Source organism: Clinocottus analis, unplaced genomic scaffold (assembly GCF_023055335.1).
Source record: "Clinocottus analis isolate CAN_PGR_092001 unplaced genomic scaffold, fCliAna1.0.p SCAF_3, whole genome shotgun sequence".
Taxonomy (NCBI): domain Eukaryota; kingdom Metazoa; phylum Chordata; class Actinopteri; order Perciformes; family Cottidae; genus Clinocottus; species Clinocottus analis.
The window spans coordinates 17,534,808-17,550,426 of record NW_027176042.1 but is presented as its reverse complement, the minus strand read 5'-3'; the positions used below and the strand labels follow the sequence as shown (position 1 = coordinate 17,550,426).

At 41.8% G+C, this 15,619-nt stretch overlaps 1 protein-coding gene across 3 annotated transcripts; it reads right to left on the bottom strand.

The window, feature by feature from the left end:
• Window positions 1-736: 736 nt before the first annotated feature.
• Window positions 737-12,106, bottom strand: igsf8 (immunoglobulin superfamily, member 8). 3 transcript variants are annotated; one of them, XM_068594671.1, is made up of 8 exons: window positions 11,966-12,106; window positions 11,626-11,774; window positions 8,572-8,952; window positions 7,002-7,463; window positions 5,058-5,236; window positions 4,115-4,367; window positions 3,381-3,839; window positions 737-2,310 (listed from the first exon to the last, which is right to left on the bottom strand). In XM_068594671.1, exons 2-8 carry the CDS (start codon window positions 11,678-11,680, stop codon window positions 2,183-2,185), a joined length of 1,917 nt encoding a protein of 638 aa, XP_068450772.1. In that variant the 5' UTR covers window positions 11,681-11,774; window positions 11,966-12,106; the 3' UTR covers window positions 737-2,182. The 3 variants fall into 3 exon arrangements, with proteins under 3 accessions (XP_068450772.1, XP_068450773.1, XP_068450774.1); XM_068594672.1 differs by having other exon boundaries at window positions 11,626-11,770; window positions 11,966-12,104; XM_068594673.1 differs by lacking the exon at window positions 11,966-12,106 and adding an exon at window positions 11,870-11,886 and having other exon boundaries at window positions 11,626-11,770.
• Between the last annotated feature and the right edge of the window lie 3,513 nt (window positions 12,107-15,619).

Sequence of the window (15,619 nt, the reverse complement as noted above, 5' to 3'; positions counted from 1 at the left end):
GATTGAAATGAATCGAAACGCCAAATTGGCGGTAACACAGAAAGAGAGAGGGGGAGGGGGGGTAGAGGGCAGCAGGACACAAACTACAGCCATAAACAGGGATTAGGGATGAACACGCAGATTCTCACTATCTTGCATCTGAAATACCAGCCAGCAATACTGCTGCTGCGTGCGCTGTGCGCGCTCGTGCATCTGTATGTGTGCAACTATGTAATCATGTGTGGGGAATATGTGGGGGAACAAATCAGATTTGAGTAGTTGATCCGGAACAAAGTGGCTCTGGAAGCAAGCAGAGCTGTGATTTTATACCCTAATGTTCGTGAAGGACACGTATAATCGGGAGTTTGTAGCACATAGGTTAGGCAGGACAGGCAGATTTAGAGGGACTCTCGCATTGAACATCCACCAGGAGACAGACACACAGTGAAGACAGACAGAGACAGCAAAGTATAGGTCATTGTTGTAACTTTTTTAGAGAAGTAGGAAAAATGAACTGCCCACAAGCTGGTTCACAACAAATCTGACTTTGTTCCTCCTGTCGTCAAACATGTCTCTAACTTTAAGTGATCTCACAATGTGGGCTCGCTTGCATGACCAAACTTTTCTTAAGTGTTACTTACACAGGAAGAGGATGGATTTCACTCATAAGTGTGCAGGCACACCTAATCTGTCCAACAGATTTCTGGAGGCTAACAGCGGGAGCTGTAGTCATAATATGTTGGCTGCCTGAATGTGTGGCCTAAACCCCATGATGACTATGAGGATGACGATAGCGAAACTATCAGGTCATATGACTGTGCTGCTAAGGAGATTTTAACCTCGGGAACAAGTTACCTAATCAGTGTGAAACAACATATTTTGTTCTGTTTGTCAGTGTCATAAATAGGACTTTTTTTGTTGTACTGTTTTTCTGCCTCAGTCACAAGACCAAAAGGAACCATTTATTGCACAAAAAAAGAAAAATACTCAAAGGTATTCACCCAAATAAAGCAAAGAAGTGACTTTTCAGCTGGAACAAAATCAAGTAGAGGAAGAAAACCGAGGGGCTTTGGTCCCAGTCCCATATGTGTCCAAGTGCTTCAAAAGAGCAGAATGCTGCAGAATGTTAAACACTGGTGCTTTGTCAAAGACAGCACAGTCTTACTCACATTATGAAAAATAAAACAGCTAAACTCCATACAATATTTACATATTTTAGCTCAGTGCATAATGGATCCCTCTTCCATTTCTCTTTGTCAACTCTATACAAGTCCGTATAGAAAACTCACTTCAGCATGAAGTGTCACAGGCGAAGAATGCTTGTGTTTAGAATTGATTCTCAATTGGTCTTGGCACCAGAAAGCCCCCGGCCAGCGCCTTCTTTTTTAAGTAACAGAAGGAGACTTTGTTTACATGCAGAGTGCTGCTGGGCTGCAGGCGGTGGAAGCTCCCTGCACATATTAAGTTTGTGGAGCCTGAACTGCTCCCATCAGCATTCATGTGACTGTCAGTGGCAGTGCGCGAGGCTAAACCATACACAGACGTTTAGATAGTTTTTGAAAAAGAAAAAGACATGCAGCTTGAGGAAAGGAACAAAGAGCATCGACCCCTTCGTGAAAACACTGAATATTCTTCATGTGAAAATAGAGTCATTACAGGCTGGAAAGCGTTTGGAACCTTTACACTGTAACAATCAGGTAGTTTGCTTGGCTTTTCTGTGGAAGAAAAAAAAAAAAGTTCCAGCATCTACGAGGTTCCAGATAACTCAAATTAAACCTGAAGTACCTTAAATACTCTGACCATGTAAATTGTTTTACCCGTTTCCATTTGAAACAATGCAAACAACAAAAGAATCATCAAAAAGGTGGGTTGAGCTAACATAAAAAAACGTATATTTCTACCATTGGATGGTGACTTCCAAAATCTAGATTATTACTCCTACTGGTGTGAGACGCAGCAATCACTAAAATACACTCAGAGAAGGTTTTGGATATAAAAATACAAGAGAATATAAAACACATTATTTTGGCATTATTATTTTTAAACAGGTTGGTCAAAACACACAAAAAAAAAACATCAAACAGGGTGAGTCACGTTTTCATTTTAGTTGGGTCCTGAAAGTGGTTTCTTCGCCACTTCCTTCATTATTTTTTAGTGCATCGCCTCTTTTGTGAACATTGAGATTTCAGACGGGCAGAGACATCTATTTTTGAGCGCGCTGCCTGGCTAGTCGCTTCATGAAGCAGCAGGTTACCGTGGCGATGATGACGATGCCCACAAACAAGGCAGAGGACACGCCGATAACCAAGGGGATGAGGACGAGGTCAGCCGCTGAAAGACGATAGAGGGGAGAAGGATCCAGTGAAATTACATTATTTAAATGATATTATTATCCACTTTTAGACGGGAAAATGTACTTCTGTATTACTTAGTACAAAATAGTCTTATTTGCGACTAACATTGATTTGTTTGGTTCAACACAATACAGATAATACTTTTTATATAATACTTTTGACTTTCAGGAAACACTGATATTGATATTGATGACAAGCAGATCAATGGACTGTCCTGCTGGATGAAGTAAAGCATAGCTACGTCTGCTGATTCATCTAGTGCTGGATGACTGAATGTGACAAGATCATCATGTTGTGCTTCTGACAAATGTTATGGACATATTTTAGATTAATTACATTTTGGATACTTTGACTGAAACTGAATGTGATAAAAATGCATAAACGATACAAATCTACCACACAAGGGCCATTCACGATGTTCCCAATACGATACATTTTCCTGTGGGACAGTAAAAGTGCTCGTCTTGGTCCTTGAGTTCAAAGTCCAACTGTATTAAATTACAGGAATGTGCTTATGTGACATAAAGTGCATATATACATATTTAAGATGTCAATAAAGGGGGACCATGTCCTGCTATCTGCTACTTAAAATGTACAGACACTTCTCAAGGTCAAGAATAAATATGAATAGAAGCAAATTTACACTTGAAGTTGACACTTAAGCTCCCCTCCAGCATGCGACCGAAGGTCAGTGGTGGAAGAAGTATTCAAAGCATTTACTTCAAAGTTCTCTATTCAACATTCAGAGAATTAACATAGCAGCAAACAACTATTTGCCAGTAGAGTAACGTCAACGGAGAATGAAGATTTAAGTACATCAGTTCAATCCTGGGACCACCAGGATGCATTTGGATAGGGAAGGTGAACAGCAGCACTCGCCTCTTTGCCCTGAATAAGTAGTTTTACTGCTAATTCATCTTCCAAATGTGAACGTGCGCTGGATTGTAGATAAAATCTAGGATGTCAGCAAAACCACTTTAAAAAAAAACGCTATCTGCTTGTTAGATGTATCCACAATCACTTTGATTATTACATAAAAACTCTTACCTCTGGCATACAGGTAGACAGTCACAGCGTTTGACTCGGCTTTGGCCCCTGTGTTGTACCAGCCTCCATGCGGGTCCTGACCCCACGCCTGGGCGTGACACGCATACATGCCCTGGTCCTCCATTGTAGCCGTGTGGACCCTCAGTCTGTAGCTGACAGCCGACAGGCGGTCCACGCTAACCTCACTGCCGTTGGAATAGATCTTCGCGACACCGTCGTGCATGATGGCAGCCACCAGTTTGGGTTTTCTCTCCACGGAGGGGACTGGCACGGTCACATCGGACGCAGGGCTCTGTGCCTTCTTGGTTACGCGCTCAGGGATTGGCCACCGCAGCCACTGCACCTGTGCCTGGGCGGGACCTGTGGTCGTCACGGTGGCGTTGCAGATCAGGGTGATGGTGCTGCCTCTTTTTAATAGGGGGCCTCGAGGGAGCTGGACCACAGCTGCGACAAGCACATCTGTAGAGGGGAGGGGAGGTCCATTGAATCAATAGTTAGCTAACACGAGTTTCTGTTGAACGTGAAGAGAAGCAAACCAGATTCCAGTTCACCATTAAGCATCAGAATGCTACACTAACTTATTGTATTTCCCCTTCGTTCCATACTTTAAATCATGTCTTTGACCAAACAAATGCGGAGGTTCTCGACCCAAAATGTCATCAACAGTGGAAAGAAATGTGAATCCCATTTACATATGGAGCCCGTTCACTGGGAACAGGAGTAGCAGCTCTCACCTTTGCTCTTGAGGTTGACGGTGACTCCCTCAGACCTCTGGGTAAGTGTTGCAGGAGTCGACACGTCAGGGTTTCTTCTTCCAGCGTACACACTCACCACACACCGATACACCCCCGAGTCTAGGGGCTGGGCTGAGAACAGCTTCAGAGAGTACCTCCCGTCTGACACTTTCTCCATAGAGCCCCCGCTAGCTCGGCTGAGGTCGTCACCCCAGCTCACAACTCCGCCAAGGCTCATGCGGGCCACCTCCACCTTAAGAACGTAAAATACAACGTCTCAGTATGTGTTGGATTAAAAACTGAATTGTGACTTATTGTAGAGAATTTGGTTGACGCAGTGAATACTGGACGACGTCGATCAAATGCTTAAATCATGAAAAACACGTCGACTTATGAGTGCCGCTCCAAATGTTGCCTCCATCACTTGAATGCACCACACCTGAATAATTAAAATCTAGAAAACAGTACATGCTTTGCTAATAGTTGCATGACCCACGTGGCATGACCTTGCTTTTTTAAATGTTTCATCCTGCCATTTGTTCAAGAACTCATGCATTCACTTAAGAATAAGATTTAATACTGATATCCAAGTAATAAGATAAGATAAGATAATCCTTTATTTGTCCCTCAGTGGGGAAATTACCGGATTACAGCAGCCTTGCGCACAGTAAATAAAGATAAAGATAAAGATCAAGTAATATAAATAAACAGTGGAACAGTAATAAAACAAAATTTTAAAATAAAACAGTGAGAAGAATATTAAATATACAGATGGAATAACAAATAGAATAAGTGTGTATAAAAGTATTGCACAATAAGTAAATGTGTATCAAGGTGTTGCACAATAAGTAAACGTGTGTGTAAAAGTATTGCAAAGTACAGTACAATACTGTGCAATTGCGAAAACTGAGCAATAAACTATCGTACAAATGAGGATCAGTACCTCGACTCCGCCGCTGCCAGCGACATCGCTGCTTACTGAGCCCCTCTTCATCCACTGCACCAGCAGGCCTGAGTTTACTTCGGCTGGCAGCCCCAACACCTCGCAGGTCAGGACGAGAGGGGAACCGACCTGCAGGGTCACCTCCCCCTTGGGCGAGGACGTGATACTCAGAGACTCCGCTGGGGAATGGAAGAGGTAGAGGGAGACAGCTTTGTAATAATGAAAGTACAGGAAATCCTCCTCGGTGGAAAACCTCAAACAAGCACTCAGACTGTGACAGTAAAGATCTTCACAGGAAGCGACATGCTGTGGGTTTTATTTCTGTGGGGAAGCTAGAGTGGCCGCTCTCGTACGTTACATATTTAATGGCCCAGATAAAATGGATAACCACTTTTTTTTTTTATTTTCTACCATTGCTAAACAAAAGAAACTTGAGCGTGTTAATGAGGTTGCGGTGTTGTATTCTGAGATACATTTAAAAGCACCACAGTAGGAGATGCAGCACAAATGAGAAGAGCAACTTTGTTTAATGATTTGAAAATGTTACTAATGGCCTGGTATAAATGGAAGATAAACACTGAGCCATTGTGTGAGCGAAGCCTCATTTAACCACAACGCAGATCCGCTCAATAACAGACAAAAGGAGACGCATCGGACTATTGTATTAGTCAGACAGCAGGGGCCAAAAAACACTGAGCTTGTCAGAAAAACAATGCATGCATTCACTCGATTAAATGCTTCAACTTCAGCTTCAATTGTAGTGCCGGAGAGAAATAACTTGACCTAAATATCTTTTAGCTCCAATAACTGGTTAATAAGTACTGAGAAGATGTCTGCGCCTCTCATCAGAAACACCAGTGAATTAAAAGAAAATGTATAAAATGTGGTTAGAATAATTCAATATTAAACTTATAATGCCTTTTCGAAGAAGCAAAGACAAGAGGCCAAGGTGGGAGGAAAGATTGCTTAATCCTTCAGACCCACACAAGCGCTTTCAAATTTAAATGGAGCCAAGCAGCGAAGCAGCAGGCAGTTATTCTGCTGCTCTGCCAGCCAGCCATCGACCCATCAGATCCAGTTGGATAATCATTAAGAGCTGAGCATCAAGTTCAACAGTCAGACAGTTTGACAGCGGACACATACAGAGCGAGTCAAACGGGGATAGTTTCAGGTTCTCAAATGTGAGAATCTGCTGCTTTTTGTAGCCTGACATTAAAGTTAATAGTAGAGTAGAGTAAAACAAGACATATCATAAAGTCATCTCAGAGTCTTAAGATATTGTGACGGGCATCGTTCACTGTTTTATAGATGAAATGATGAATTGAATAATCAAGATAAATAAAATCGGCAGATCAATCAATCATGAGACTATTAAGACATAGTACTAGTAGAATGGTAGGATAGAATAGTAAGATGTCCATCCATTGACCCAGCAAGGAAGGAAAAACCCAATTAATCATAGCCCAACACTTGTTCAGCCAACAAGCTGATTACAGATGTGTATCCAGTGACATGTTTAATCAGCTCCCCTATCTATCCAGTCAGCAAACTGCTCAGTTGGCCAGCCAGCAAGCTAGACCTTCAGTTAAGCTGTAAGTAACACAATCATCCAGAGCTTCAGCCTGAAACCTGGAGCGAGTCCAATGTACTCAACAGCACTCCAAGTCCAGGCCGACTGACGCCACGGAGAAAGAAGAACCGACCAGTAGAAACCAAACTTCAGCTGTTTTGCTTTTATTGTCTCCTGTTTATTCTGTAACTAAGAGCAACCAAGTACATTTTATGTTTTTCTTTTCTCAGTGTTGTGCAAGATAACATTACTAACTTCAGCTAGAGTTTGTCGCCATAAGCGTGTTGCACTGAGATCGTGGCGCTCGCCACAAGCGGTCATCGTTTTAGCAAAGGTCAGCACAAACGATGGCCCGGTTTCCCGGTCACACTGACCTAGTTGCTGGACGGTCAAGTTGCCAATATCCAGCATCCTCTGTGCGATCTTCTGCCACGATCGATCGGGGTCTCGAATCCACTGGGAGGCCTCGCAGAAATACGCGCCGCTGTCTTGTGGCTGCACCGCTCTCATCTTCATCACGTACACGTCCACTCCAGCCTCCCCGTTCCTCTTCTCCAGCGTGATCTCGCCACCGTCGTACCGCTTCTTGAACAAATGTCCGGGGACGACCCCCAGCAGCCTGTCGATGGTGATGATCTCTCTAACGGTGCTGACCTCTCCTCCCGCTTCGCTCCCCGGTCCGTCTCCGGCGCCGCGCTTCCCAAACGTGATGGACAGATGGGTGAGCTGCTCCGATTGGATGCCAGCCGAGCATGTCAGCGTTATTTCGGCACCCTCTGGCACGGGCTGGCCGGTGAGCGAGCGGGAAAAACTGATCTGAAGTGTGTCAGGGATCACTGCAGGTGTGTAAAGAGACAGACAGACAATGGCATTACATCAACTGGAGCCAGGTGGGAGGGGAAGTAATGGACTCTCTCTTGCCGTTTCCACGGTTAGAACACAAAGCAAGTCTTAAAATGGAGTTACTGAGAGCGACTGCAAGCTGTTTACCAACCGCAGCGTTGGGCACAAAGCAAGATTAGTCACTATTATGAAGATAAAAGTCTTCAGCTGCGAAACAAACACCAAACATCCTGCAAACATAAACTCAGCAGTAGACAAATAAATGAAACCGGATTGGAAACCATGTCACTGGTCTAACATTGCCGAAATATTGTGAATAGCTTGAGCAGATGGATCTTTGTCGAAAGAAAGAAAAACTCCAGATGACGAGTGTAAATAGGAGCTTAGACAAGGCGAATGTCATCGAGCACCAAGTTAAACACATCATATGATTAATAAATGTCATCCATCCGGCTGATAGAGAGCAGAGATGCAATAACCCCCGTGACTAAAATACAGTGTGTTGGTTTCCACTAAACTATGATCTCCATCGTGTCGGGCTGGGTGTCCTTTGAAGTTGGTGATACAATACAATGGTTTCGGTACCAGGAACACAATAATATTTTCTCAATGCTTTACTGAAAGAAATATTTACATGTTTTCAAAGAAACCATTTTTGTACAATTAAGAAAAGAAGCACTAGTTGCTGAAGAACCAAACAGGAAGGAGCTGGAGGCGGATCGAGCTCTGGTTTTAGATCATTTCATTCCACTCATCGGGGTTATGTTTTATTCATCCATTTTACTCATTTAGTTCATGGATTTGAATGTTTATTGCACCTCTTTTTTTTGTCATATATTTCTGATGGTCACAAGTAATATGTTAATATTTTATCAATTTCACATCATCCCTCAGATCTCATATGTATTATTGATCCCTGATTACTTGTCGTCATCTGTTTCATGTTTTATGTTCTCAGACAGGCCCCTCTCCAGTGATATTCTCCAACAAATTCCAGAAAGGGACCAAAACCAAAAGTGTATTTCAATAACGAGTATGATGCATTATATTTCTCTGCGTCATAGAACTCCACTTGTTCTTCCAGAAATGACTACTCATTACCTTTGACCGGCACTGTGGCGCTGTAGTTCCCCTGGTAGGTGGCGTCCGTGCTGGGCGTGTAGCATTCGTACTTCCCCTGATCATCAGCTCGGAGCCTCTGGATCACGAGCCGGACTTTGTCCCCCGAGTCCCTCTCCACCCTCACCTCCCCATTCCTCACCCGGGGCTGGAAAGGGGCGTAAGGGAAGCCCTTGTCCCTGGTGGACACCACTCCCATCTGCCTCCCACCAGCATCATCCCGGATCAGGAACCACTCAAAGTCCTGCGTACGTGAGCCTTCGAATCCTGAGACGGAGCAGGGCAGGGAGAGGGGGAACCCTGCCACGCGGTAGAGGGTCCCAGGAGGAAGAATTACGTCGCGACACACAGCGTACCGGAGCCCTGTGAAAGAAAGAGGCAGAGACAGCATAGAGGACACAAACATGGAGTGAAAATGGTGGAAACGGTAACAATGTCAACTTCTGCGGGCCACAGCTTCGCCTCGCTTCCTGTTTGCTGCGTGGACTCGCAGATCAATATCCTGAGCTGATGACTGGCTCATCAGATCAATACCTTAAATAGCGTAGCAGAAAAAAACGCTCTGGCCGGGGCAGGGCAATGACACACTTAATAAATAAATACAATCATTTATGCGAGTCCCTTTGCTCATATTAGAGCTGCACAATGTAATGAAGATGTAATTAAAAATCTAGTTCATTTTCAAATCCCAGGATTGTTAAGAACATTATTTGTTAAATGAGTAATGAGTGTCAAAATACAAATTTTAATTAAATATTGTCCTGGCCCACACATCATATTCTACGGACTTAAAAAAAAGCGTCTTTGTTAGATACATATCTCTGCAAAAATCACACCATAATGATTTGTATCTTTTTTTAACGAAAATGAGAATGAGAGTGATGATGTGATGATTCCCTCTAATAGCGCAAATCATACCTTGCAATTGCAATATCCGTCAAAATAAGATTTTTTTTCTCGAAATTGTTCAGCCCGAGCTCATACTTTTTGATTAATTAAAAAAAAAAACAACACACAGATTAAAAGTAGTTTGTTCTCCCACAACGCTGCAGTTGTTTCAGTAAGATTAGATGAAATGTGTGTCACTCCAACACAATGTTCCAGAAAAGTGGCATTAAAAAAGTGCTATTGATCATTGTCAGTGCTTAAAACTCAGCAGAAACTGATGGTCATTGAGTACATTGTTTTTGGAAGAACCTCACCTTGAAACTGCAAATCCCTCAGACAGGGAAAACATTTAATTAAATCTATTCCGCCCTCCTCACTGTTTAATAGAAACCTGGAAACATGGAGGATTTTATGAGTAAGAATATTCAGAGCGAGTGCCTCGGGGGTTTCAGGCTACCAGGTTCAATGATATTTCACCGAGTGTTATTGTCTGGCTGGTGGCTTCATAACCAACTTCCCCAGAAACCCTGAAATAGTCTCAAGGCTCAGACCGAGATATTTAAATACTAAAACCCTCTTTTAGCCGCAGGCATCGTAACTTCCCACGCCATTGCTATTCTCTCTCGATAAGGGTACTCACGCAGAGTAATAGTTTCCTCTTTTAAAACAAGGAAACTGAGACATCATGAAGAATGTCTATGGACTTGTTTTCTTCAAGCGATTTGTTTTAATACAAATTAGTTTAAATTTCCATTCAACACATGTTTTGTACAAAGACTTTAGGTCATTTTAACCAATTGATAAACAAGTCAGATGCAAACAAGAAGACCACAACGAAGAACATTTGAATAAAGATAAACAAAAGTAATGAGTAAGAGTTTAACAAAACCTGGAAATTGAATACAGGAAAAACGGGCAAGACAATTCAGGTTTTAATCTCATCTTTTCAGCCAATAACAAGTAACTCTTTTTCACCAAAGCTGATAAACAAACACACACTAAACTATGCTAATAAGATGTGAACAACAATCAATAACTGACACAAAGTATCAGGATCAACTAACTGACACGGTTTAACCCTCACCTACAGCTGATTAAACTACCTGAACAACTAGAAATACTAGATGGGAGCGTTTTGGCACACCCTACCCGCCTGTGCGTGTGTGTGTGTGTGTGTGTGTGTGTGTGTGTGTGTGTGTGTGTGTGTGTGTGTGTGTGTGTGTGCGTCAGACCTAAAACAACTGGAACGTTCTCACAGGCGAGCCGCGGCCCGACAACAACACGCCCCGACACAGTGACATGGGAGACGAGTGGGAGGCTTAAGCGGATCAAGTCCTAATTAACATTGGGCTTGGACTGATAGGGCTGGGGGACACCACGGCTCGTGACAATACCCAATACTGTCTGCAGTAGATCCTGTGCGCGCCATACTAAGAACCCGCCAAGAGATGCCTGTTGGACCACAGGACAGATACAAGGAGCCCTGTCTACTTGGTTATTAGATACGATTATACAGAAAGATAGATAGATTTGTAATGTCAGCTCTTCCCTCTGCAAGAGGGAAGTAACAACACCAAAGAAGAAACACACAGAGGAGATAAAACTGGTGATGAAAGCCAACAATGACTGTCGTCAAAACAATAAAACCTTGAAAATGACAGCTGTTATCCCTGCCTTAAAAACGACTGTGAGGTTCACCATTACGTAAAAACCTTTAGACAGTTCTATTGATGTGGATCATTTGGCTTGGGACGACCTGAATCCCTCCATCCCACGAGCCAGTTGCTTTTAGTGTGTCCAAAAACACCTGTTTCCCTGACACAGCCATCAAAACTGTGGTCCTGAGAGGTGTTTGTCTCATAGTAGACTGTCCTATCTGCCACCTCTCCATTTGGATTGTAGGTAATAAACTTGCAGAACACGGGGATGTGATCGAGTTCACTAAAGAAGCTTTAACATGGCCCAAAAAAAGTGGGTGTAAGTATGAAAAGGGGGGCCAAATAAATCTAAATGAATAGTCGGATTGCTCGGCATGAAGAAACAATCACGCAAATGCATGTCCATGTGACAGATGGCCGGGCGGTTGGAGCCATTGTGTGCAGAGCAAACAGGTACAGCGCAGCAGGCTGCACGGCCGGCTTTACTCACCCCACAGCAGAAAGGCGAATAATGTTGTTTTCAGCGGAGCCATCGCGGTCCTCATCTTCCCCCCCGATGTTCAGCAGGATTATGACTCAGATTTCTCTCTGCGCGTTTGTCGTCGCACATACTTTCATCCCGTCGCGCGAAGAAACTGTCTTGAAAAAAAAAAAAAGATAGGATTATTTTATTTTTCTCCTGATGAAATGAATGCTACATTAGTTTTAATGTGCAACCAGATCAATGCACGGACCGCAGAGGACCGTACGGGTTAGCGCAAATCAGCTAACTGCAAGGCGGCGGATCGATATTCAGCACGTTAGAGGCGTAAACGTGCAACTTGAATTACCTTTTTCATGCACCTTCCGTCAACACGTCGTCTGCGCCATTATGTGTATCACGCCCCGGTTTTTAAATTATATCGCCTCGACAGACATGCCGCCGTACAGCAATGGAGGGGTTGGCATCACAGGGGGGGTTGGTGTTGGTGTGTGTGTGTGTGTGTGTGTGTGTGTGTTGGTGTTGGTGGAGGAGGAGGAGGAGGAGGAGTGGTTGGAGGGAGGAGCATACGTGCAAAAAAAAAGGCACCGAGAGAAGAAGTCAGACTGGTGCCATTGGTCAAGAAACGACGGTGACATTTTGAACCAATGATAACAGAGAGTTGTAAAGAGGCTGAAACAGCGACGTCACACCGCAAGAGGGCGCCACAGGAACAACACACACGTATATACTATACTTATATAAACATATGATAGTATAAACATATGATGGTATTCTATACCATCATATGTAAATACTATCATATGTTTATATATACAGTATACACATATGATGGTATAGTATACCACATAAAGGTTTCATAAAAATGGTCATAGTGTATGTCACACAAAAATGGGTAATAGTGTACTTTGTCATAAAAAACACAATAGTATGAGGTTCATAATTCCAGTAACTTAAAGTGGTTCCACTGTTAAAAACACTACTGGAGAACTTAAACCAACACAGCATTAAACTGCTCCTAATCTAAATAAAGGTTAAAGCTAGAGACATTTCAAAAGTATTACAATGTGATAAATAACAAAGGACTATAATTACAATGGATAGATATTTATTCCAAATATTTAAATAATAATATAAATATGAATAATTAAGTAATTAAGTTATTATTTGGCACTTCTCTTTGCTCCAGATGATGAAAACCAAAAGCTTGAAGCTGCAATCTATTAATCAGTATTTAAACGCAAACTAACAAATTCAAGTTTAATTTTCATGTTTAAAAAAGGATTTAGTCATCATAGCTGCCCAAATGGAAAATTTTAATGGAGACTCTACTGACAATAGACAATAGAGGACGTCACAAGTCCATGCCATAAGTGCAATGGGAAATTGAATTTTTAGCATATTGCAAATAAATCAATAAATGGAAGTTCAAGAGATGCAAGATGATACAGACTACATAACATTAATTTGGCAGAAGTGAAAGTATGCTGTCTATTCATAATCACCGTTGTTAGTAACCTCTAACTTCATCTGCTTATTTTTTACCCCCTTAGTATTCATATCTATACGGTTAGCATGTGATACATGCCCGTGAAACCAACATAGTTTTTATTTCTCGAATGAAGAAAATGCTCAACCTTTTTAGCACAAGCTTGGACTTACTTAGTGTGTGTCACACATGTATTTGTGTTTGCATAATGTGTGCATTTATAATGTGTGCATATTAGGTCTTTTTCACTAAAGACATTTTTATGTGTTACAGAAAAAAGCACAAGTGTTGAATGATGGCTGAATCCCATTTTTAAGTGGTATTGTTCATGCTGGTTTACTGTCAAACTCTTGTGGTTTACGGGAGCACTTGAATAAAACAGAGCCATTGTTAATGTTTATAGTAACAAATGTGATTCAGTCAAAATGTCTGCAGAGAAAAATATCTTCTCACATTAAGCTCTGTCCATGTCTATGTCTATGTGCAGATATGTATTATTGTTATATTTGCATGCATGCAAATGTGTTTATCACACACATTTGCATGCATGCAAATGCTCAAGTGTGCATTTCTATATATTATGACTTATATTTTTGTATTCACATGCTGTATGGTCATGTAAATGTGTGTGTGTGTGTGTGTGTGTGCGTGCGTGCGTGCGTGCGTGCGTGTGCGTGTGCGTGTGTGTGTGTGTGTGTGTGTCATTTACATAAATAAATGAGTTAGAGAGAGCCATATTCAGCCACGAGATGGCGACAAACAATTGCCATATTGAGAGTTCAAACCATCAGCATCAAGGACATATACTGTGTATCAATTAATACAAATAAAAATATAAACTAAGAGTAACATATGTGTTGTCTTGCAGTGCTACTATTAGAATGATAACATATAAAGATGCTGTGACGTCATGAATATAATCCTTTCTGCAGGTATAGTCTCCTTATTTATTGATTTCCAACTTCCATTATTTTTTGTTCTCAGTTCCTAAACTCTGAATCATCCCAACAGTTTGAGGTTTTTTCAACAACAATGTTCACGAGCTGACAGTGATGTAAAACAGCGATAAAACCCCACTAACATTTCTGTGGCCTGCAAAGGCAGCGCACAATCCCGCCTGCTGTCTCCTTTTTTTTGTATTGCTCTCAAAGGACAGGCAATAAATGAGTCTAATCAGTTATTTGACTATTTTTCCATTATTAAAGTAGAGTCTGGAGAAATATCAAAGCTTTGAGTAAAAATATTGGAGAAACATTAAGTGAGACAGGATATGTTCCTATATGTGGTTATGAGTAGGCTGTAATATATGTTCATTGGGGGATAACCTCTCCGATGCTGCTTACACAAAACAGGATTTATGCCATCAGAGCACACCTCATTAGTGGTACCAGTTGTCTTCCATCTCGTCTACTTTCCTTTCCTCTCCTCCTCACTCCTCTTCTCACTTGAGGCTACATGGAAACATGGATGACTTCACAGTGTGGCTCAGCAGCGAGAGGGGAAGTTATTAGGGTATTCTGGGTTAACAAGGCGGCGAGGGGGATATGCAGACTTCAGCAGGAGCCGACACCAGCAATGAGAGATGGCTCTCATGCAGAGTAAACTTCCTCAGCCTCCACGGCTTCCAAAGCATCGCAATGTTTTAACCGACTTGGACAGTTAGAGCATGATGTAGTCTGATCCACTTCCAGGGAAATAAACCTCTCAAAGCTCCACTCTGTTTCTTGTGCACATGTCTGCGTATTACTTATGACAGGCAATCTTAAAATCCCCTAATCGTTGCTGTTAAAGTTTACATTCCCTTGTTGTTTCATTAAAACATGATCTTTTTCTAATGCTCATCAAATGTCATCACTTTTTCACCTTCAGTCAGAAAGTAAATACTGTAACGTTATAACAGAAAAACCTTGAGGTTTTTCTATACTTTTGTCTAGTATTTTCTTTTTCTGCTAATTCATACTTCGTCTCCGCCGAGTTTTGTACCTTTTTACATCACATTTACTTTGCAGTTATAGTTACGAATTACTTTACAGATGGCAATTTTAAAAACCATCTGTTCACACAAAAATATGATGTATTTTTACTGCAGATTTAGCTCATGCATAACTTTCTTTTTGATACTGTTTTGGAGTTTCCTTCTTTCTTCAACATTGTAGCATCACTAGTTTTACTCAAACCTGTTTTATTTGATATTCAGCCACTCGAGGGCAGCAGCGGCACCTGAAACTACAATATTTGACATATTACCACCATATAACCTTTATGGCAAACGTTTGAGCAAATGAAATACACATTTATAAATAATTGACCCGTCGCTACTTTTTTTATCACTTACCCGTAGTCGCTAACTGTCTGTCTGTCAATTGGTGCTGAGTAAGTCATGTAAATTAAGTTCATCAGCTTCATCAGAGCTTTTCTTTTGTCGAAAACAGGGAATTAAGTTGAGAAAAAAATGCATGTCTGAGGAGATGATTCATTCCTTACAGGGCTGATGTGTGTTGAGAAACTGTAGAA